Genomic DNA, 24,433 nt, shown 5'->3' with positions numbered 1-24,433 from the left:
AACCTGCTTCACGAGGTAGTCACCTGGAATGCATTTCAAATAACAATTAACAGTGTGCCTTGTAAAAAGTTAATTTGTGGAATTTCTTTCCACTGTGAAACATGGAGGTGTGATGGTGTGGGAGTGCTTTGCTGGTGACACTATCAGTGATTTATTTAGAATTTAAGGCACACTTAACCAGCATGGCTAGCACAGCATACCTCCAGGCTATGTAAGGGCTATTTGACCAAGAAGGAGAGTGATGGAGTGTTGCATCAGATGACCTGGCCTACACAATCACCTGACCTCAACCCAATTGAGAGGGTTTGGGATGAGTTGGACCACAGAGTGAATTAAAAGCAGCTAACAAGTGCTCAGCATATGTGGGAACTCCTTCAATACTTTTGGAAAAGCATTCCTCATTAAGCTGGTTGAGAGAATGCCAAGAGTGTGCAAAGCTGTCATCAAGGCAAAGGGTGACTACTTTGAAGAATCTCAAATATAAAATATATTTTGATTTGTTTAACACTTTTTTGGTTACTAGATGATTCCATGTGTGTTATTTCATAGTTTTGATCACTTCACTGTTATTCTACAATGTAGAAAATATTTTAAAAAATCAAGAAAACCCTTGAATGAGTCTCTACCCAAGTGGAAGAAGCACATAGGGTTGGGAAGTTCAGCTCTTTTTACTGACACAGATCTTTGACTTGTTCAGTGAAATTAACCGCTGGTGGAAAAAGTACCTAATTGTCACACTTGAGTGAAAGTGAAAGTCACCCAGTAAAGTACTAGAAGTATTTGCTTTTAAATATACTTAAGTATCAAAAGTAAATGTAATTGCAAAAATAAATTTTGATAATTAAGTATAAAGTATAAATAATTTCAAATGGCTTATATTAGGCAAACCAGACGGAACAATTTTAAAAATATTTATTTAATTTATGGAACCCAGGGGCACACTACAATATGCAGACATAATTTACAAACAAAGCATCTGTGTTTAGTGAGTCCTCCAGACCAGAGGCAGTAGATGAATTGGACCATTTTCCTGTCCTGCTAAGCAATAAAAATGTAACTAGTACTTTTGGGTATCAGGGAAAATGTATGGAGTAAAAAGTACAATATTTTCTTTGGGAATGCAGTGAAGTAAAAGTTTTCAAATACAAATAGTTAAGTAGTTTTTTGGGGTATCTGAACTTTTACTTAAGTAGTACTTTGTAGTATTTTTACTTAAGTACTTTAGCCCACTGAAAATAACAAATCTTTTGACTTATTTCAATAATTTGCATCAGTAATGCCCAGAGCACACAGGACCGCCTACCGGTGAACAAAGAGTATTGATGCTACAAGCCTCTTGTTCACTTTTCGTTCACCACAAGGGTAGTAGTGTGGAGTCACGTCCTAAAGAATTGATTCCACCAGTCCTTGCCCGTCAACTCCTATTTCTGGGTGTCAAGACTTCTACGATTCTGTATTTTTGAAAGGAGGAAACTAATTTACATAGTATACTTTGAGAACACAAACTCTCACATCTTTCACAGCAAAGAGAGAGAGCTAGTGAGGGAGAGAGAGAGAGATGGCAGGGCCACAGCCAGGCATAGGTAGGCATGTTTCCAAGTGTTTTGGGTCGAGCAAGAGTCAACTCCAAAAATCCTGAAGTCGTGCAGCGCTACATAAGGGGCTTATTAGGGATGTTATTTGTGACTGAGTCATGTAAAATTGTGCTTTAAACGATGTACATTTGTTGTTGGCTAGACATAAAAATATGATTATTTCTTGCTACATTTGAAACAAGGTCTAGTTGTGGCAGCAACCGGACAAGATTTTGAACGACTACTTGTATTACCATTACAAAAAAAGATTGCAGTTTTGAAACTGCAGTCAAAGTGCAGTAACTGCAGTCGTCTGTGGTATTTTGGAAGCAGTACTTGCAGAATAACTAACTGCAGTTACACTGCAAAATTACTGCAGTAAAAAAAAAACGGTGTTATTTTGGACGCAGTATTTCCAGCATACTGCACTATAACTGCAGTGTAATTCAGTTTTACTGCACTGTGACTGCAATATTGTTTGTAAGGTTTTGCTTGACTGCCACGAGGGCGATAACCACAATATAGTTCGAACTGCAGCACCCCAAATTATTCGTTTTTCTGTTCTATGAGCAAGTGTTACAGAATGTCCCTGCAGAGGGCGCTGTGGGACTAATTTCCAGCGTGTGTGTTGTTGTTTATGTCTGGCTGGAGCCATGCTGAATGACTCTCACCCATCCTCCTTCTTCACCCTTTCTCCCCTTCACGTGAGAGATCACGTCTCCTCCAGCTCATGGCTTCAGCCAATCAAACAATAGCCATGTGTCTCACCCCTGTGCATGCTCTAACCATGCAGTCTCTCCAGGTCCTGATTGGCTAGCCAGCCTGAACCTGAATGCTTGCTATTTATGTTTCCCATTTGTATAACCTTATTGTATAGTATTAGGTAAGATGTTTACATTAACTCTGCTGTTATTATTGTGCAAATATTTAATACCTGGTTATTAGAGACGGTCCTTACCTATTGTGCTATTGCGGTTCGCTTCCATTTTTTTATTCACTGTTTTAGCCCATTTCATATGCAGACATTCATCCTGCTCTATTCATTGCTTTCCATTTGTATATTAATTATCTCTGTTTCTGTACATTTACAGAACCATATACCCCATGTATATACCCGTGTTCATCTTGTCCTGTGTGTGAATAAAAGTTATGTATGTGTTTTAACTCTTGGACTGCCTTATTCCCCTCTAACCAGCGGCGGTGTCAGTGAGTCACAAACCAAACCAGTGAAATACGTAGGGCAGGGTCGCGCTCTTTCAGAAAGGCTGTTGAGAAAATTCTCAACAATCAAAATCACACTCCTTGCTCCACTCCTTGTTAATTACACATTAACAATCAATGAATTACTTGTTTGTTTCTTTAGGAATCATTATACAAGCACCGCAAGTAAAATCAGTTCATGGTTGAGTGACATACTTGACTCTTGTTATTAACAGCCGCTGAGCGCAACTGCAGATCCTAGTTACTAGGCACCGCTGTTAAGGACGTCATGCTGCTTACTTAGCGAGGACCACCAAAGATTATGGATATACTGACAAGATACATGTCTCTCCAACCTAACAGTGAGAGTCGTTTGTCCACAAAGCGGCACAGCGTGCTGTCTAGCTCCCACCTATCTTTTCTTTGGATTGGTGGATACATCTCATTATTGTATCCTTTTTTTAACATTAGGGTTTTTCATTTATTTTTTTTCATTTATGGAGTAACGAGTACAATATTTTCTTTAGGAATGTATTGGAGTAAAAGTAAAAGTTGTTATCAATATAAATAGTAATGTACAGATACCCTAAAAAACGACTTAAGCAGTACTTCAAAATATTTTTACTTAAATTCTTTACACCACTGATCAGGGGTTCCACTTCCGCTTTGGCACATACCTGGTGAGAACACGGGACCTCTGCCTCGCTAGCACATGTGACCGCCCTCCTGAAGCGTCTTATACACAGTACACACTATGGTTTTACCAGTCGGCATCACGCGAAAAGCTAGCTATTCGCTGGCGCAAGTGTGGACACTGCCCGCTGATGAGTACATCCCCATGTGCTACACTTGCTTGCAGAGCAGCTCTTACAAAACAGAAGATTCACCAGTTGCAATTTTTGTAAATAAATTGCATTCATTCTCAAATTGAGTTACATGCTTGCAAATCGTATTGAATTTATTCACATATCAAGTTACATGTTTGCAAGTGTTATATTTTTTCACATCACATTACGTGTTTGCGAGTATTGCTGCATTTATTCTCAAAATAATTTACATGTTTGCAAATATTTTATGCAACTACAAAACGGATTATACAGGTGCAACTCATATTTTACAAGTGCAAGTCATACTTTACATGCCTACACAATACATTGTCTTTAATTTACTTCCATAGCAGGACCTCATGTTTAGGAGTCCATGCTTATGTTATAGGCTCGGTCTTATTTATAGGACCTTATTTAGTTTATACACAATTATTATTTATCTCCGAAAATACTTGTACGGATTATATCCCTAACCGCTAACACTTTCATTGACGAATTCAAATTAAGTTGAGCAATACAAATTAGGAAAAAGTCAGGGGTTGTATTCGATAAAAGTTTTTATTAAAAGTCTGAATTTCAGCACCACGCGGAAGGACTGCGGTTGTATAGGAAGGGTAGGCGTTTTCATAATTACAATTTGTACAAGTATGGACTGATGGCGGCTCAATGTTGTCGCTAGCAAAACGCGGGACCTGTTATCGTAACTCAACTGTGCCTCAATGTAAGAAAACGGAGTTGTGTGCCTTATCTACTCGTTCCCTTGCTCTGATGCTCTGCCTAGGACGGTCTAGGAGGGGGTATGAGAATTGAGCGCAATTGCATAACCCCCTACTGTCTGGGATATAAGCGGATCAGCATCTCGTCACACACGGTCTTTCATTCAGCACCGAACTTGACTGTCGTTTGAGCAGGTAGGCAACAGTTTCCGATAATATTTCACCCTTTGATAAATTGTTCTCAAATGCAATGCTGTAAATGGCGAATGATTGAATTATCTTTCTCTATATTCAATGCGTCCTTATAATATTGTTGTCCGTAATGTTTGTGTGCGTGTGAATATTGCATTGACGCTGGAAGCCGACAGTCGGCCGCTAATGCGCATAGATAGTCTATTCCAGTAAACAGAGGGATGAGAGAACATGGCGGCAGAGGCAGAAGGAGAGCTCGAAAAGCCTGCTAAATCCCCTAGACTCCCTTAGAATGATCTGGTCGCGCTGCTAATTGTAGCACCCGCCCCCGTTTTCTAGTCACCTATTTTTAAATACATGGACAGCAAAGGAAAATGAACAGTGGAGAAAAAAAACTATTGCAAAGAAAAATAAACTATTGCAAAGCTACCAGAATTTTATAGTAAAAATAACTCAGTTCTGATTATATCTGGTATCAGCTCCCAGTGCACATAGATAATCTTGCAGAACTGGCTACTGTAACAATTTCCATACATTACTCAGCTAATGAAATGTTATGTCATAAATAAATAACAACCTAGGGTGTTGATTTAATGTGGCAATTGCAAAATTAGGTGAATTTGTGATGATCTTGTGTTTATCTTTCATTGTCATGTTGTAAGTCAATGAAAAGGAATCCACACTACTGTCCTAGAAAAGCCAGAAATTGTTGACATGTTTTTCCCCTTCATTTAACCTGTGCATGCATCCACTGCAGTAGTCTGGCTTCAGAAATGGCTGCTGCACTTCCAATGGCAAGGATCATGACAAAATGGAGGACTATCTGTAAGGCTATAGTTAGCTAAATTGATACGGAATACGGAGGATATTCAGTGACATAAGATCTGATCGTCTCAATGTCTCATTACTGAGCTGAGCTGTGTTGGCAGAGGAAAGGAGGGATAACTAGCTGGCCTGCTAAGTGGAAGAAGAGAGGTGTGTGGAGGGATGTGAGGACAGGGAAGAAACTGTCAGTGTGTCTTGAGCTTGACACAATTCTGTGCCCACTGATGTGATGCCCAATTTGCTGACATTAAGTGATTGCTTATTTGTCTCGTGGTGACAAATATGTGAAATTGTTTGTGTGTGTGTGTGTGTAAACTGTGCTTGCCCTTAGAAGTTGTACTGAGGCAGTAGCTGCTGGGGCTGTTACGCAATGGCAAGTCAGTTGTAGTGTCCTTGTGCTATAATTCAATGTATTCCCTGCTGTGTTTTTGCCAAGGAAATCCCTTAAGATCCGTTGACCGTGCTGTGTTTTCCGTTTGCAGACTCTCTCACTGTCACGTTAACCATGGGCAAGGAAAAGCTTCACATCAACATTGTGGTGATCGGCCACGTGGACTCTGGAAAGTCCACCACCACTGGCCACCTGATCTACAAGTGCGGTGGCATTGACAAGAGGACCATCGAGAAGTTTGAGAAGGAGGCTGCTGAGGTGAGTAGGAGTTCGTACTGTACTCTGCAATCAACTCTTGATAGTCCGTTCTTCTGTTAGCCGACATGTTATGAAAAGGGTTTGTAGACTGCTGTTGTATTGTATTATCCAATCATCTTTATAGGCTACTTAAAGATCGACAAGAAAACACTATGTGTCAAAAATGCGACAATCCTTCATCTTGGGAGTAAAATTCACCACCATGTTACTCCTCAGTAACATGTTTACAACCAGTGATGTGTGGTTCTCTCAGATGGGGAAGGGCTCCTTTAAGTACGCCTGGGTGCTGGACAAGCTGAAGGCAGAGAGGGAGCGTGGCATTACCATTGACATCTCACTGTGGAAGTTTGAGACCAGCAGGTACTACGTCACCATTATCGATGCTCCCGGACACAGGGACTTCATCAAGAACATGATTACTGGAACCTCCCAGGTCTGAACCACAATGACAGTCTTTCCTTACACACAGACACCTGCCAGGTCTTCACTTGCAGGGCCTGGAAGTCTATTATTAAACTTGCAGCTTTGGTTTTCAAGGTTAGCTTATAGCTGTACTATAACCCCAGACAAATTCAGTAGTCGTAAAGTGCCTTCGTAGCATATTACTTTTTTGAAAGCTTATTATATGCATTATTCCCATGTTCTGGTGTTTACAGGCGGACTGTGCAGTGCTGATTGTGGCGGCTGGCGTGGGGGAATTCGAGGCGGGCATCTCAAAGAACGGGCAGACCCGCGAGCACGCCCTCCTAGCCTACACCCTGGGGGTCAAGCAGCTGATCGTGGGAATCAATAAGATGGACTCCACTGAGCCCAACTACAGCCAGAAGCGCTATGAGGAGATTGTGAAGGAAGTCAGCACCTACATCAAGAAGATCGGCTACAGCCCGGATATGGTAGCCTTTGTTCCTATCTCTGGCTGGAACGGAGACAACATGCTAGAGGCCAGTCCTAACGTACGTAAGCACAAAACTAAAGCGCATTTCTTGTTATTTCTGGTCATTATTCTAGGATAGCGTTGCAGCCACAGTGAGCCATCTATGACTATATGTAATATAATCTGCTCTACACTTTAATTTGAAGTACGTCAATGTGTAGCACAGCACACTTCATAACTTTGCTTTGAACATATTGCTAACGCCTGTCTCCTGCATGCTCAGATGACCTGGTTTAAGGGATGGAAGATCACCCGGAAGGATGGCAGCTCGTCCGGGACCACCCTGCTGGAAGCTCTGGATGCCATCCAGCCCCCGTCCCGCCCCACCGACAAGCCCCTCCGCCTGCCCCTTCAGGATGTCTACAAGATTGGAGGTGAGCATCACACCCACCCTAGAGGCTGTACATCCATAATGATGATACATTTATCACGCTCACTTTCTTATCCTCTCTCACTCAGGAATTGGCACAGTGCCCGTGGGGCGTGTGGAGACGGGTATGATCAAGCCAGGCATGGTGGTGACCTTTGCCCCTGTTAACGTGACAACCGAAGTGAAGTCTGTGGAGATGCACCACGAGGCTCTGACCGAGGCAATGCCCGGAGACAACGTGGGCTTCAACGTCAAGAACGTGTCCGTCAAAGATATTCGCCGTGGCAACGTGGCCGGAGACAGCAAGAACGACCCCCCAATGGAGGCAGCCGTCTTCACTGCTCAGGTGGGCAGGGTCACACACACACACACACACACACACACACACACACACACACTACTGTAGAGGTGTAAAAACCATAGAACCAAAAGTCATACAACTACAAATAATTATTATGTTTAGCTATGATACACAGTAATGATCACACGGATAAAAGTATTTGTGGCGATGATACAGCTTAGTAGTTACTATTAATATCCCATATTTTTCTTTCCACTGTTTTATATTGCTCTTCTCTTTTTTCTCACAAATATATATTTGTGGCACAGTGTGATGAGCTGTGGGGAACTATTTTTGGCAGAAAAGGGGCCAACATTGAATGCCATGGTTACCACATCAGTGCTGATACAGGTGTTGACAGAACAACCATGTTAACTGTGTCTGATGTTCCCCCCTTTAGGTGATCATCCTGAACCACCCAGGTCAGATCAGTGCTGGGTATGCCCCGGTGCTGGACTGCCACACCGCCCACATCGCTTGCAAGTTTGCTGAGCTCAAGGAGAAGATAGACCGTCGCTCAGGCAAGAAACTGGAGGACAACCCCAAGGCCCTGAAGTCTGGGGATGCCGCCATCGTGGATATGGTCCCGGGGAAGCCCATGTGTGTGGAGAGCTTCTCTGAGTACCCTCCACTGGGTGAGTATTGTTGGGTAGTAGTTCTCTTGGGCCTGGTTGGAATTCTTTGAAAATCATTCCACTCTCCCTTGAAGTTACCATTGATCTGACATCCTCTCTTTCTCTCTCTCTCTCTCTCTCTCTCTGCAGGTCGTTTTGCAGTGCGTGACATGCGCCAGACAGTGGCAGTCGGGGTGATCAAGGGTGTGGAGAAGAAAGCTCCCTCCACTGGCAAGGTCACCAAGTCTGCCCAGAAGGCCCAGAAGACCAAATGAATGTTGTGCTGTGCTGCTGACTCCAGAGTCACCCATGGCAGGACAGTGGTCACCCAACCCCATCCCCCTATTGGCTGCTTCAACTCCATAGTCAAGGACTGGTTAATAATCACAATGCATCGCAAAAGTATCAGAAGGAAAGAAAAAAAAAGCCTAGTCCTTAAGACAGTGTTTGTTCTTACTCCCATTTCAAAGTGGCTATATTCATATGTATTTACGTTGTAGTAGCACATTGCTAGTTTTAAACGTGTACTGTTAAATAAGTGAATGACCATGTTCCCCGTGTGTGAGATATTTTAACCAGAGGGGCGCGGTTATAACTCACTCTTCACGCAGTCTGTTGTCTTGCTTTTAGTGTTTGTATGTAAACTACCTGGTGCTTTATAGCAGCCTATGGTAATACAACTTAAAACTCTTATAAGTAGAACATTTGAGAAAAGTTAAGTGTATGTTGTATTATAGCTTTAAAGGAAACAAAAAAGCTAAACATTTTACATTTGTCTCACTCTAGGCATACTGAGCAGACCAATTGTTGACTCTCCAAGCACTTTTAATTGGCGTTTTGTTAACTTTGCACTGGAAAACGTTTTAATTGGCAGAAGCTGTTGCATCTTGCTCTGTTCAAGATGGCAGAAGCCCTGTTCATGACATTAAAGATGTTTCAACCAACCAGAATGTTCACGTACACAGTTTTTGCAGATGCAATCGCAGGGGCACGAAATGCTTGTTTCTCGCTCCGACAATGCAGCAATATCTAGCAATACATTAACAATACACACAGGTTGAGCAATATCAGAACGTGCAATGTCAGGACCAGAATGTAAATGTATACAGAATGTATTTGAATGGTGTGTATAGACAGAATGGACAGTAGGGGAGTGAATTAATTTGAGCCGAAGGGTTACTTGAGCCACCACCTTTTTCTAGGAAACCATACACAAAATGAATCTTAACCAAATATTAAGGAAGATGTCATCTTCAAATCAAATTTGATTTGTCACATGCGCTGAATACTTACAGTGAAATGCTTACTTACAAGCCCTTAACCAACAATGTTAAGAAAAAAGTGTTAAGTAAAAATAGATATGTAAAAAAAAAATTGAAAATAACGTTTTTTTATTTTTATTAAACAGAAGCAGTAAGATGACTATAGCGAGGCTATATACACATGGTGTCTGAAGAAAGAAACCACATGGAAAAGGTGGTAAGCAAGTTAGGTCCAAAAAACTGATTTTCACAGTCAAATAAATGTATTGTGTTACAGTGGCTTGCAAAAGTATTCACCCCCCTTGGCATTTTTCCTATTTTGTTGCCTTGCAACCTGGAATTAAAATAGATTTTTTGGGGTGTTTGTATCATTTGATTTACACAACATGCCAACCACTTTGAAGATGCAAACTATTTTTTCTTGTGAAACAAACAAGAAATAAAACAAAAAAACTGAAAACTTGAGCGTGCATAACTATTCACTTCCCCAAAGTCAATACTTTGTAGAGCCACCTTTTGCACCAATAAGCTTGGCACATCTAGCCAATGGGATTTTAGCCCATTCTTCAAGGCAAAACTGCTCCAGCTCCTTCAAGTTGGATGGGTTCCGCTGGTGTACCGCAATCTTTAAGTCATACCACAGATTCTCAATTGGAATGAGGTCTGGGCTTTGACTAGGCCATTCCAAGACATTTAAATGTTTCCCCTTAAACCACTCAAGTGTTGCTTTAGCAGTATCCTTAGGGTCATTGTCCTGCTGGAAGGTGAACCTCCGTCCCAGTCTCAAATCTCTGGAAGTCTGAAACAGGTTTCCCTCAAGAATTTCCATGTATTTAGCGCCATCCATCATTCCTTCAATTCTGACCAGTTTCCCAGTCCCTGCCGATGAAAAACATCCTCACAGCATGATGCTGCCACCACCATGCTACACTGTGTTGGGTTTGTGTCAGACATAGCGTTGTCCTTGATGACCAAAAAGCTCAATTTTAGTCTAATCTGACCAGAGTATCTTCTTCCATATGTTTGGGGAGTCTCCCACATGCCTTTTGGCGAACACCAAACATATTTGCTTATTTTTGTCTTTAAGTAATGGCTTCTTTTCTGGCCACTCTTCCGTAAAGTCCAGCTCTGTGGAGTGTACGGCTTAAACTGATCCCATAGACAGATACTCCAATCTCCGCTGTGGAGCTTTGCAGTGTTATCTTTGGTCTCTTTGATGCCTCTGATTAATGCCGTCCTTGCCTGGTCTGTGAGTTTTGGTGGGCGGCCCTCTCTTGGCAGGTTTGTTGTGCCATATTCATATTTCTTTTTTAATCATGGATTTAATGGTGCTCATGGGGTATTTTTTTATAACCCAACCCTGATATGATATATCTGTGATATTTTTTTATAACCCAACCCTGATCTGTACTTCTCCACAACTTTGTCACTGACCTGTTTGGAGAGCTCCTTGGTATTCATGGTGCCACTAGCTTGGTGGTGCCCCTTGCTTAGTGGTGTGGCAGACTCTGGGGCCTTTCAGAACAGGTGTATATATACTGAGATCATGTGACAAATCATGTGACACTTAGATTACACACAGGTGGACTTAACTAATTATGTGACTTCTGAATGTAATTGGTTGCACCAGATCTTATTTAAGGGGTTCATAGAAAAGGGGGTAATACATATGCACGCACCACTTTTCCGTTTAAAAAAATGTATATATATTTGGAAACAAGTTATTTTTATCATTTCACTTCACCTATTTGGATTTTTTTGTGTATGTCCATTACACGAAATCCATATAAAAATCCATTTAAATTACAGGTTGTAATGCAACAAAATAGAAAAAAATGGCAAAGGGGATGAATACTTTTGCAAGGCACTGTATAGGTTTCATGCTTGTATCTAAACCAAAGTACATATTTTTAAGATTGTTTTATACATCAGTTGGGGTCTCTATAAACTAGAATATGAGTTCCTTAACCCAGCATGAAAGTGCATCCTTGTAGCTGTGTGGGCTAATATATTCATGTGTTTTTGAACACGGGTAGGTTGAGCCAATAGCCATGGGGTAAATTGAGCCAATGGCCACCATACCCCATACAATTTATGAGTGCGTTTAGTAGTAATACGCATGGTATTTTCGCAATGTGTCATGCTTATGAACTCAAGTGCACTTTTAATGTTACATAGCAGACATCATCATGCCCCTTGTATACAAACATCAAACAAGCAGGGGTCTACCCCCCCCCCCCCCCTCCCGTGAGGTTCTTGAGAGAGCAGTCAAGGAAGTGAGAGAAGGGAGGAAGTCCAATCGAGCAGCAGCAAGGTATGAAAAAAATAGACTGAATGACACAGAAGAGGTACATTGACAAAAAGGAAAGAGTATCTGTGCGAAAGAGAGGCTATGATAGAGTAGCAGAGGCACACACAGTTTTATCTGATGACATGGAGGCTTAAGGTATCAAGAATCTTCAGAGTAGTTTAATGGGCATAGTAGCATCAAATGCAGAGATCTTAACTACAAATTGACACATTGATACAACATCCCTGTCCCAGACAACTGGTCAAAAAATAGAAGGGTAAGTGATATTGAACAGAGAGATCTACAGTGCCTTCAGAAAGTATTCATAACCCTTGACTTACTCCACCATTTTTTGTGTTACAGCCTGAATTCAAAATCGATTAAAAACAATCTCACCCATCTACACACCATACCCCATAATGACAAAGTGAAAACATGTTTTTAGAAATTTTAGCACATTTATTGAAAATGAAATACAAAAATATCTCATTTACATACTGTACGTATTCACACCCCTGAGTCAATACTTTGTAGAAGCACCTTTGGAAGAGATTACAACTGCAAGTCTTTCTGGGTAAGTCTCTTAGAGCTTTCCACAAATGTGCAACATTTTCCCATTATTATTTTCAAAATTCTTAAAGCTATGTTGAATTTGTTGTTGATCATTGCTAGACAACCATTTTCAGGTCTTGCCATTGATTTTCAAGTAGATTTAAGTCAAAACTGTAACTCGGTTACTCAGAAACAATCATTGTCTTCTTGGTAAGCAACTCCAGCGTAGATTTGGCCTTGTGTTTTAGGTTATTGTCCTGTTGAAATGTGAATTCATCTCCCAGTGTCTGGTGGAAAGCAAACTGAGGCAGGTTTTTCTCTAGGATTTTACCTGTGCTTAGCTCCATTCCATTCATTTTTTTATCCTAAAAAAATCCCCAGTCCTTAACAATTACAAATTGCAGGATGCATGTTTTGGAATATTTGTATTATGTACAGGTTACTTTCTTTTCACTCTGTCAATTAGGATAATATTGTGGAGTAACTACAATGTTTTTAATCCATTCTCAGTTCCTCCTATCACAGCAATTATACTTTGTCACTGTTTTAACGTCACCATTGGCCTCATGGTGAAATCCCTGAGTGGTTTCCTTCCTTTCCGGCAACTGTGTTAGGAAGGAAGCCTGTATCACTGTAGTGACTGGGTGTATTAATACACTATCCAAAATGTAATTAATAACTTCACCATGATCAAAGGGATATTCAATATCTGATTTGTTTATTTTTTACCCATCCACTGACCAATAGGTGCCCTTCTTTGCGAAGCACTGGAAAACCTCCCTGGTCTTTGTGGTTGAATCCGTGTTTGAAATGCACTGCTCGACTGAGGGAACTTACAGCTAACTAACTGTATGTATGAGGTAGTCATTAAAAATAATGTTAAACACTATTATTGCACACAGAGTGAGACCATTCAACTTACTATTGGACTTGTTAAACACATTTTTACTCTTGAAGTTATGTAGGCTTGCCATAACAAAGGGCATGAATACGTACTGACTCAAGACATTTCAACTTTTCATTTTTTATTAATTTTTCACTTCTTGTGAACTCAAATGTTGAGTGTTTTTATAGGGCAGGGCAGCTCTAACCAACATCTCCAATCTCGTCTCATTGATTGGACTCCAGGTTAGCTGATTCCTGACTCCAATTAGCTTTTGGAGAAGTCATTAGCCTAGGGGTTCACGTATTTTTTCCAACCTACACTGTGAATGTTTAAATGATGTATTCAATATAGACAAGAAAAATAGAACAATTTGTGTGTTATTGGTTAAAGCACACTGTGTTAGTCTATTATTGTGACTTAGATGAAGATCAGATCAAATTTTATGACTAATTTATGCAGAAATCCAGGTAATTCCAAAAGGTTCACATACTTTTTCTTGCAATTGTACCTGCACCATTGCCCACTGTCACAGGACACCATCACCCACTTATCCCAAGGCTGCTCAATTTAACCTGTCCCTATGCTCAACTTACCCCACACCTGGGGTAAATTGTGTCAAGAGACCACTTTTTTTGGACAAGCTATCTTTTCAAAGCTGTTATGTTTTCATAAATTCTGATTATTTCCAAGGATTCACAACATTCTGAAATATATGTAGATATCTTTGTTAGAAATAATACTATATTTCCCTTGAAGTAGTGATGCTGAATGTAAATAATGGCTCAACATACCCCACTCTCCCCTATATGAATAGAAAAGGTGTGTACAGCAGTAGTTATATAGAATGAGCCAAAGTACTGGAGTACAGAGACAAAAAAAACAATTATGGTTTTTTTATGCTATGTGAATGGCATTAAACACCAGCCATTACCACGTGCCCGTCCTGCCCAATTAAGGTGCCACCAACCTCCTGTGGACTAGAAGTAACATTAAATGTAATCCGGGACACTCAAGTTATGTTAAGGCTACCCTGGGGCGGCAGGGTAGTTAGAGCGTTGGACTAGTAACTGGAAGGTTGCAAGTTCATATCCCTGAGCTGACAAGGTACAAATAAGTCGTTAAGCCCCTGAACAGGCAGTTAACCCACTGTTCCTAGGCCATCATTGAAAATAAGAATTTGTTCTTAACTGACTTGAGTAGTTAAACAAAGGTAAAATAAAAAAAGTTTGGTATGGTCACATAAGACAGAACATTATTTAAGGCAAAAACAAAAGGAGGGTGGTTGGTCATGGTGGATGGATAGGCATATAATGTGAACTTCTAGCAACCCAAAGGTTGCGTGTTTGAATATCATCTTGAGCATTTTAGCTAATTAGCAACTTTTCAACTAATTGCTACTTTTTAGCTACTTTGCAACTACCATGAATGTTCGCTAACCCTTACTAACACTCAAGTTAGTAACCTTAACTCTAGCTAGCTAACTCTAACCTTAACCGTCGTAATCTCCTTACCTTACCTAGCTAGCACAGTGGAGCTGGACCGTTTCCGGCTGAGAGTCGGGGCACTCGGCTGAGAGTCAGACTTGGCCGACGTCATGTGGCCGAGTCTGGGCCGCCATCGGCAGTATTAATTATGGCTAGGATGCTCGGGCTGCTTCCGGTGTGAGTTATCTGGCCCAAATGTATATATTACTTGGTGCTCAGGCCATTTCCGGTGTGAGTTATCTGGCCCAAATCTCTTACTTGGGGCTTGGCCGATTCCGGTGAGAGTTATCTGGCCCAAATGTATATATTACTTGGTGCTCGGGCCAATTCCGGTTATCCGGTCCCAATCTGTTACTTGGGGCTCAGACCGATTGGCGCTACTCTCTGGCAGATGATTACACGGGCTGCTTTATATAATTAACATTTCATTAATTATTTATTTATTCCATATTTTCCTCATTGCTTCTGTGATCAAAAAATACAATTAACATTTAAATTAAATTATTTAAGAGTCCTGTGTAGTATTTTAGTATTTTGGTACTTTGTGCAGGGCAATTGATAAGCATTAAAAACTTTGTGGGAGGAACTTCCTGAGTGGCGCAGTGGTCTAAGACACAGCATCGCTAACCCCTAACTCCTAGCCTAGCTAATGTTAGCCAGCTAGCTAACGTTAGCATTAGCAATCTAGCCACCTAGCTAACGTTAGCCACAACATATTCGAATTCATAACATATCATTAGTTTTGCACATTCGGAACATATTTTACGTTTTGCAAATTCTTAACATATCATACAAATTCATAACATATAATTTGAGAAATGGATGATGGACATCCACAAATTAATGCTTACCATACAAAATGTAACATATCCCACTAAATAGAGTGTCTCGGATTTACGTACAGAATAACACAAAATGCTCTGAGACCAGGTTGATAGGGCAGCAGTCTCTATGGTCCAGGATAGAGATGACCTGAAGAGCCCCTCTGGTGTTCATGGATATCTCAAGAGACATCTTATACTTGTTTAACTGGGTTAGGGTAGTCATTTGCCCCGGTTTAGTAATATAGTTAATTAATGTAAGAGTAAAATAGTAAACGTTACATATTTATCACTATCATACTGAAAGTTAAGTTCATTAAGTTACTCGATGGAAGATAGGGATTTGGAGCAACAAGCATTTCTCACGTCATTTACCTGACAATAGCACATTTCAGGGCAATCATACATGACACAAGTGAGCGGTGGGCGTGCATGTGCTTTTGTTTACTCTGTCTCAACAGCTTTCGACACAAGAGGGCGACGAACGGATTCTGTATGTGGAAAGGGGAGTGTTCGCATTAACTTTTCATCACACGGAAACAGTGAAGAGAGTATCATTTAGCTAGCATAGAATACAGTTGAACTCGTCGGTGTCACATCACGATCATACTTACTACAATGAGCGGCAGAGGGAAACCACGAAGCGTGCGCGCAAAAAGTCCGGAACCAGCGCATGCCAAGAATCCGGTTCGGGCCAAGAGTGCCCGGCAACCTCCAAAGGAACCAGTGAAAGACACTAAGAAGGAAACGCAACAGGTCACTGATGAATACAACCCCAAGAAAACCAAGGAACATAAGCAGCCTAAGCGCACCACTGAGGAAAAGGCACCTGTGCCACAGAAGTGCGTAGAAGTTAAAACCGGATCAAGGATGGTCAAAAAAGGTTACAGCGTTGACTCAAATCCGAATAAGATCCTGTTTACAACCATTGAACAATTGAAGATTAAGAAGAAACAGAAATCGGAATCAGCAAGTATTGTCAATGACACGGTAAAGCATATAATGGACCACATGAAAAAGTGTACAGAATGCTTCAAAGATGTAAATGATCTGCGCACTGGGAGTTATTACGAGAATTTAAAGGTGGGTCATTAATTCAATTCAATCATACATCACCAGTGTGACCCAATAGTCTTTCATGCTTCACAAATGTTTAACGATTTTTTGATCAATATAGATTTCTAATCCCGACGAATTTGACGTGATGTTAACTGTGCCTGTCGAGCGGGTGGACATTCGGCCGTTTGGGGATGTTGGGGCGTTTTACAGCGTGGCGTTCAAACGAGGAAAACACTCGTTGGATCGCTTTCTATGTGAAGACAACACAATATCTGCCAGTGGAATGCTTACGGAGTTCAGAAACGAGGTTAAAAAGTGTGTGAAGAAACTCAAAGGTGTGTACGTCTATAGCGCGCGTTTCCCAAATGCCTGTAATGTAGCGTATGTATGTAAAACATGTGTTCATTAAATGTTTATTTTTTTCCATACTTCTATCAAGACGTGGTGTTGGAGAAGAAAAAGAAGGGTTGCCCGGCGGTGACCTTACAGATAAACGGGACGGGAACGGTCCCTATCTCACTGGACATTGTTCTGGGTCTTGAGGTCCGCTCGAGCTGGCCCACTTTCACCCAAGGAGGCATAGACAAAATAGACATCTGGCTCGGGACCAAAGTGAAGAAAGAACAAAAGCTTAAGGGGTACTACCTCGTTCCGAAGTACGAGGGAAAGGGCACGGTGGAACGGGAAGGTGTCTGCGCTAGAGGTAACCTTTTTGTAAACATTAAGTCAACACTATTAAAGCTAACACATCTTGAATAAAACTATCACTTTAATTTGTGATTTCTTCATGAATGGGAGTTGCAAAGGGCGATCAGAATGCCTGCAGAACCCCCCCCCCCCAAACAAAAATCTGAATAAAAAATGTTTTGAAATTGTTGAAAAAAATATTTTTCTCACAAAATTAGGGCCTTTACTAGTCCTGTATTAGAGGTCACATATAGGTGTCAAAAATACATTCAGCACTGCTTCCCCCCTTACCAGAGAAAGGGGAAGTGGCATGTAGCTATGTCCTTTTTCTGAGTTTCCTAAATGTGTTTTTCTTGTCCTGTTACCTACAGACGCATGGCGCATCTCATTCTCGCATGTGGAGAAGAGTATCCTAACAAATCATGGCTCCCAGAAGACCTGCTGCGAGGCCAGTGGGACTCGCTGCTGCAGGTAAGCCTACTATAGAATGAATACTACAAACATGAAAACTGTAGTCATAACGATCAAGTGGATTTTTCCTAGTCGTATGAATTTACACATTTTATGAACTCGTCATTAAACCCATTTCCTTTGATAAATTGTGTATTATCATGTGTGCCTTAGACTTGCCATTTTCTTGCTTCAGGAAGTTATGTCTGAAGCTTCTGAAGCACCTGTTGGACTTGCTGAAGGCAGAGAACCCTAGTCTGTCCAAGTTCTGTTCCTACCACGCCAAAACCACCCTGCTCCACGCCTGCTGCTCCAGGACCCAGGACAGCGACTGGGAGGCGGCCCAGCTTGGACTCTGCTTCCAGCAGCTGCTGGAGGACTTTGAGGGCCACCTGAAAGATGGCATGCTCCCCAACTTCTTTATCCCCAAACACAATCTACTGGGCTCTGGCCATGACCGCAGGAGCTGTCAGTTTCTGGCCCGGCGCATCGAGGAGGAACGCAACAATGGTTTCCCCATTTTCCGCAAGTGAGTCGGGACCTCGATCACCTCCCTTTAATGACTCACCCAGAGGCCTAATAGGCATAAGTGGAGTACAGTGGTGGTTCTCATAATGTTGTCTATTCTTAAAGCAAAGGCATAGGCAGGTGGAATTGAAGAGCAGAGGAGTCGGAAGTTTAATTTCATTCAGATCTTACTTGACGAGTTTTGAGTGAGAGCCAACTGCTCCAACAAATTATAAAAGGTAATGTAGCCCTTTCCTGCTGTCAATGAACAAAAGCGCGCTCTTAGGACTCATGGGTGGAATGTTATTAATATATTTTCTTAATAATTTCATAACAAATATTATTTTTTGCTATAAGATATTTTTTTTGCTATATTTCAGTCTTCTGTGATGTATATAAGTGTAAAATTGGGATGCAAAGTAAAAAATGTATACATCTCAACTCTGTATCTGACACGGTACAGGTGTCTTCTTTTTTTAAGCCCATAACCATGTTTGAGGTGTATACTTTTGTTTATAACTACCAAGAATCACTCTGTGTGACCCTACATTTTGCCCACTGCAGTAAAAGGTAAAACAAACTCAGTACAACACTATTAATTGTTCAATAAATTTAAAAAAAAACATACAAATGTGCAACACAAAAAAAGGCTGAACACTGGAGGTTCCAGCATGGAAGTAGCAAGTTGCTTCTTGAGGAAAGAAATTAGATTCGAAAGACAAATTGGCAATGGGATATTGGACTCTAAACCACAAAATATTAGTAGTTTTAGCACTAGGAGCTAACATGAGCTTTCAATGAGGATTTTCCATAACTTTTTTTTTAAATCGCTTAAAAATAATTCCATACTAAATTCTACCTACTCAGGATGTCAACACCATCTATTCCTTGCAGAGTATTTGTCCACCTGTGTGTCGGGTTTGGCCAAACCAGGAGGAAGAAACAGATTTTCCCTGGTGTATGTTTTGCTGTTTTGAGTTGTTAGAAACTGACTGTGTGACAGTTGGTCCAGGTGCATGCTGGGAAACTCCAGCTATAATTTTTGTTGACCACGGTCATTGATTCGAACTGTCTAACAGAGAGAGTGTGTGTGTGTGTGTGATGTGAACACATTGCAGGTGCCTCTCTGTTTACCCAATATGTATTTCTGTTCAGCTTTTGTTCACACAAGTTTATTATTAGCCATTCATTGGAATTTAAGGCCTGAGGGCAGAGGTGTTTTCAACTGTATACCAATAAATTGGAATGTGGAATGTTGGAATGTGTGACATACCCTACTTTATAATAAAACAGAATACATAATGGAAAATATGTCTTATCTCTGAACCCAAAGGACTAGACTATTGTTGAAACCCTACCCCTTTTCTTCACACATGTATGCTTAACCTGTTCAATAGGCATGGTCTGACAACTCAGTGGCCTTGTGGTTGAGACAATCCCTGGCTGAGTCATACCAAAGACTGTAAAAATGAAACCTGATGTGTCTTTGCTTGGCAAGGAGCTAGATTGGGGGTAAGGCCCTGCGATAGACTAGCTAGGGGGTGTAGTTGCACATTAAGCTGCCTCGTGCTACTGAAACAGGAAATAGGCTCCTGCCCTATGAGACATTTCAGCTTGCACAAGCAAGGCTACTTACTCATGGTATGACAAACACTGCTGTAGCTCGGCCACCTTCCATACAATATTCTTAAAATGTTTTATTAATGGATTTAATGGTGCTCTGTGGGATGTTCAAAGTTTTGGGATATGTTTTTATAACCCAACCCTGATCTGAACTTCTCCACAACTTTGTCTCTGACCTGTTTGGAGAGCTCCTTGGTCTTCATGGCGCCGCGTGCTTGGTGGTGCCATTGCTTAGTGGTGTTGCAGACTCTGGGGCCTTTCAGAACAGGTGTATATATATATATATATATATACGGACTTGGTAAAAACGGAGTTGTTTAATAAATGCTGATAAAACTCCCAAAAAACTAAATGTACAAAATAACAAAAGTGGGTACAAAACCCATCACACACCAACATACTACAAACCCATCACACACCAACATACTACAAACCCATCACACACCAACATACTACATGCCCGTCACATACCATCAAACAATCTCCGACAACGACATGAGGGGAAACAGAGGGTTAAATACAAAACATGTAATTGATGGGATTGGAACCAGGTGTGAAGGAAGACAAGACAAAACCAATGGAAAATGAAAAATGGATCAGTGATGGCTAGAAGGCCGGTGACGTCGACCGCCGAACACCGCCCGAACAAGGAGAGGTACCGACTTCGGTAGAAGTCGTGACAGGGATGAAAACTTTTGCAAGGCACTGTAAGCTGTATCAAGTTAGTTACAACTGGGGATGGAATGAGAACCTACAGGAAGTTAACCTTCCAAGAACAGGGCTGGATAGCCCTGGCCTACTGTTTCTGTAACAATAGCCTAGAGCTAAAACCACTATTGTTTGTCAGAGTAGCCTGTAATTTTGGTCATCCGTGTGGTCATAAACAATATTCTGCTTACGTCTCCAGTCATGCCCTTACCAAAATATCAGGCTTCTGGCAAACAGTTGTGGAAAACCTTAGGCAAATTTGCTGCAAGCTCATATTTTCACATGCAAAGTAGTTTTTTCACAGAGAACTGAACTATGTGTACTATATATGCATTGAACAAAAATATAAACACAACATGTAAAGTGTTGGTCCTATGTTTCATGAGCTGAAATAAAAGATACCAGAAATTTTCCATATGCACAAAAAGCATTTCTCTCTCAATTTTGTGCACAAATTTGTTTACAGCCCTTTTAGTGCGCATTTCTCCTATTCCCATATATTGTCTCGTCAAGTACAACGTCCGCTGTTGCCCCCTGACGACCGGCTTCATCGTGGACTCCCTTCAAAACCGTCGCCCTCTTGGAGGTGGGTACTACATACTGGTTAGTCTTCTTCTTTGAAAGCAAACTATTGGTAACGCGATATAGTACACCCATTTTCAGAGTGAGCTTCTCCCAGGTCTTCAGAATCCTTAGAGCCTCGAGTGTTTCTTGGCCACATTCCCTCCTAGAAGGTCTCTGGCCCCTGTCCACGTAGAAGACAACTATGGCGAGTGCGTCATCCTGGCGCTGCTTTGATATCAAGTCGTCATAGGATAGCACTCTCACATCTGACATCTCAGATGGCACCAGTGACTGAGTGAGCTTAGGCAGTAGCAGCGCACTGTTCTGCAGACCAGCCTTCCCTCCCCTCTCAAGGTCGAATGGGTGGTTCGACCAGCCGAACACATCTTGCACCTTCTCAGCATGTACTCCCGCAGCTTCTTCCAGCAAGGCCTTGTATGGAACCCTTGTGATGTGGTGGAGAGCGCTCGGCTGCACAAATGGCCATCTACGGAGTGGATCAGCAATGACGTTCTTGGGACGGGGGATGTACTTCATGTCAAACTCGAATGGAGCGAGCTTAGAAACCCATCTCTGTTCACAGGCGTCCAATTTGGGCTTTGGCAGGATGTACGTTAAAACTTTTAGTGAGCATTTCTCCTTTTCCAAGATAATTCATCCACTTTACAGGTGTGTCAAATCAAGAAGATGATTAAACAGCATAATCATTACACAGGTCAATCACTCAAACTGATTACATATCCCTTTTAACATCAGCAGATGTCACAAATTGCTTATACAGAAACCCAGCCTAAAACCCCAAACAGCAAGCAATGCAGACGTAGAAGCACGGTGCCTAGGAAAAACTCCCTGGAAAAGGAGGACCCTAGGAAAAAACCTAGAGAGGAACCAGGCTCTGAGGGGTGGCTGTGCAGGGTGGAGATTATAAGAGTACATGGCCAATTACGCCAGATTGTTCTTCAAAATGTTCAAACGTCCATAGATGACCAGCAGGATTAAAAAATAATCACAGTAGTTGTAGAGAGTGCAACAGGTCAGCACCTCAGGAGTAAATGTCAGTTGGCTTTTCATAGCCAAGCATTCAGAGGTGGAGACACCAGGTGCGGTAGAGAGAGGGGGAGAGGGAGAAGGAGAAAACAGCAGGTCCAGGACAAGGTAACACTTCCGGTGAACAGGTCAGGGTTCCATAGCCACAGGCAGAAGAGTTGAAACTGGAGCAGCAGCACAACCAAGTAGACTGGGAACAGCCAGGAGTCATCAGGCCAGGTAGTCCCGAGGCATGATCCTAGGGCTCAGAGAGAGAGAGAGAATTAGAGGTAGCATACTTAAATTCACACAGGACACCAGATAAGACAGGATAATTACACCAGGTATAACAGACTGACCACAGCCTCCTGGCACATAGACTATTGCAGCATAGATACTGGAGGCTGAGACAGGGGTGGTTGGGGGACACTGTGGCACCATCCAACCAGGCAGGATATAACCCTACCCACTTTGCCAAACCACAGCCCCCACACTACTAGAGGGATATCAACAGACCACCAACTTACTACACTGACAAAAGGCTGATTATAGACCATGAAGATCTCCTCCACCGCACAAGCCTGAGGGGGAGCAAGACAGGACAGGAAGATCAAGTCAGTGACTCAACCCACTCAAGTAGAGTATAATACATAAAAGCCTGGCACCCTTCCTAGAAATGGCATGGAAGAGCACTAGTAAACCAGTGACTCAGCCCCCGTAATAGGGTCAGAGGCAAAGAATCCCAGTGGAGAGCCGGCCAGTGGTCCCAGTTGAGCATTATTTATTATCTGCTGTTGTTAAATAGAAAACAGCACGTTAGTTGTGCAGGGCTTGATGATGTTGATGGCTGTCGATGGTAAAATCTGTAGAATGAAAACAAATGTTAGCAGTGGGCTTATGTGACCAGCATGCTAGCTAACACACTTATATACAGAAAACATATACCAAAGCACATCTCAGAAAGACCCTTAATCCCTAACAGGTACCATATACCCACACATGTATAAATCAGCAATGTACAGCAAACTTGTACACACTGTAAAATAGAAAATAGAAAACAGTATTCAGAACGTGACCTATCCCTTGCATCACATTTTCATACCGGGGAGACCCGACGTTCGCGATCTCCCACTATCTGCAAGCGGGGCCAATCCCAACACTCCTTGTCATTGGATTGAACCAACCAATAAGAATGCTTGAACATTAAATACACCTTTCTTTAGAGGCAAGTGGTAACATAACCAACCCTGTTACATTCTCATAAGCTGAATTACACTTGCATACTATAAAGAAACAAAATGAGGTATGCAATAACATTGCAATACATAGAGGTCAACCGATTAAACGGAATGGCCGATTAATTAGGCCTGATTTCAAGTTTTCATAACAATCGATAATCGTCATTTTTAGACACCGATTGTGGACGATTTTTAAATTATTTTTAAATTTTATATATACATTTTTTACCTTTATTTAACTAGGCAAGTCAGTTAAGAACACATTCTTGTTTTCAATGACGGCCTAGGAACGGTGGGTGAACTGCCTTGTTCAGGGGCAGAACGACAGATTTTTACCTTGTCAGCTCGATTCGATCTTGCAACCTTACGGTTAACTAGTCCAACGCTCTAACCACCTGTCTAACATTGCACTCCATGAGGAGCCTACATGGCAGGCTGACTACCTGTTACGCGAGTGCAGCAAGAAGCCAAGGTAAGTTGCAAGCTAGCATTAAACTTATCTTATAAAAAACAATCAATCATAACATAATTTCTAGTTAACTACACATGGTTGATGATATCACTAGTTTATCTAGCGTGTCCTGCATTGCATATAATCGATATGGTGCCTGTTAATTTCTCATCGAATCACAGCCTACTTCTCCAAAGGGGTGACGATTTAACATGCGCATTCGCGAAAAAAGCAATGTCGTTGCACCAATGTGTACCTAACCATAAACATCAATGCCTTTCTTTAAAATCCATACACAAGTATATATTTTTAAACCTGCATATTTAGTTAATATTGCCTGCTAACATGACTTTCTTTTAACTAGGGAAAAGTGTTTCACTTCTCTTGCATTCTGTGCATGTATGTATATGCAGCAGTTTGGGTCGCCTGGCTCTTGCTAACTGTGTGAAGACCATTTATTCCTAACAAAGAACGTAATTAATTTGCCAGAATTCTACATAATTATGACATAACATTGAAGGTTGTACAATTTAACAGAAATATTTAGACTTAGGGATGCCACCCGTTAGATAAAATACGGAAAG

At 41.5% G+C, this 24,433-nt stretch overlaps 2 protein-coding genes across 2 annotated transcripts; both read left to right on the top strand.

Moving 5' to 3' along the window:
- Nucleotides 1–4,395: 4,395 nt before the first annotated feature.
- Nucleotides 4,396–8,675, top strand: LOC139381167 (elongation factor 1-alpha, somatic form-like). Its single transcript, XM_071124547.1, has 8 exons — nt 4,396–4,512; nt 5,817–5,983; nt 6,237–6,416; nt 6,640–6,936; nt 7,141–7,291; nt 7,377–7,633; nt 8,028–8,262; nt 8,392–8,675. The coding sequence occupies exons 2-8, from the start codon at nt 5,840–5,842 to the stop codon at nt 8,514–8,516; spliced, it is 1,389 nt and encodes a 462-aa protein (XP_070980648.1). The 5' UTR covers nt 4,396–4,512; nt 5,817–5,839; the 3' UTR covers nt 8,517–8,675.
- Nucleotides 8,676–16,154: 7,479 nt separating this feature from the next.
- LOC139381709 (cyclic GMP-AMP synthase-like) lies at nt 16,155–19,408 on the top strand. The gene is made up of 5 exons (XM_071125436.1): nt 16,155–16,619; nt 16,714–16,930; nt 17,035–17,298; nt 17,654–17,753; nt 17,929–19,408. The coding sequence occupies exons 1-5, from the start codon at nt 16,155–16,157 to the stop codon at nt 18,263–18,265; spliced, it is 1,383 nt and encodes a 460-aa protein (XP_070981537.1). The 3' UTR covers nt 18,266–19,408.
- Nucleotides 19,409–24,433: the final 5,025 nt, after the last annotated feature.

This window comes from Oncorhynchus clarkii, chromosome 23 (assembly GCF_045791955.1).
Source record: "Oncorhynchus clarkii lewisi isolate Uvic-CL-2024 chromosome 23, UVic_Ocla_1.0, whole genome shotgun sequence".
Classification (NCBI taxonomy): domain Eukaryota; kingdom Metazoa; phylum Chordata; class Actinopteri; order Salmoniformes; family Salmonidae; genus Oncorhynchus; species Oncorhynchus clarkii.
This window is presented reverse-complemented; position numbering and strand designations above follow the sequence as displayed.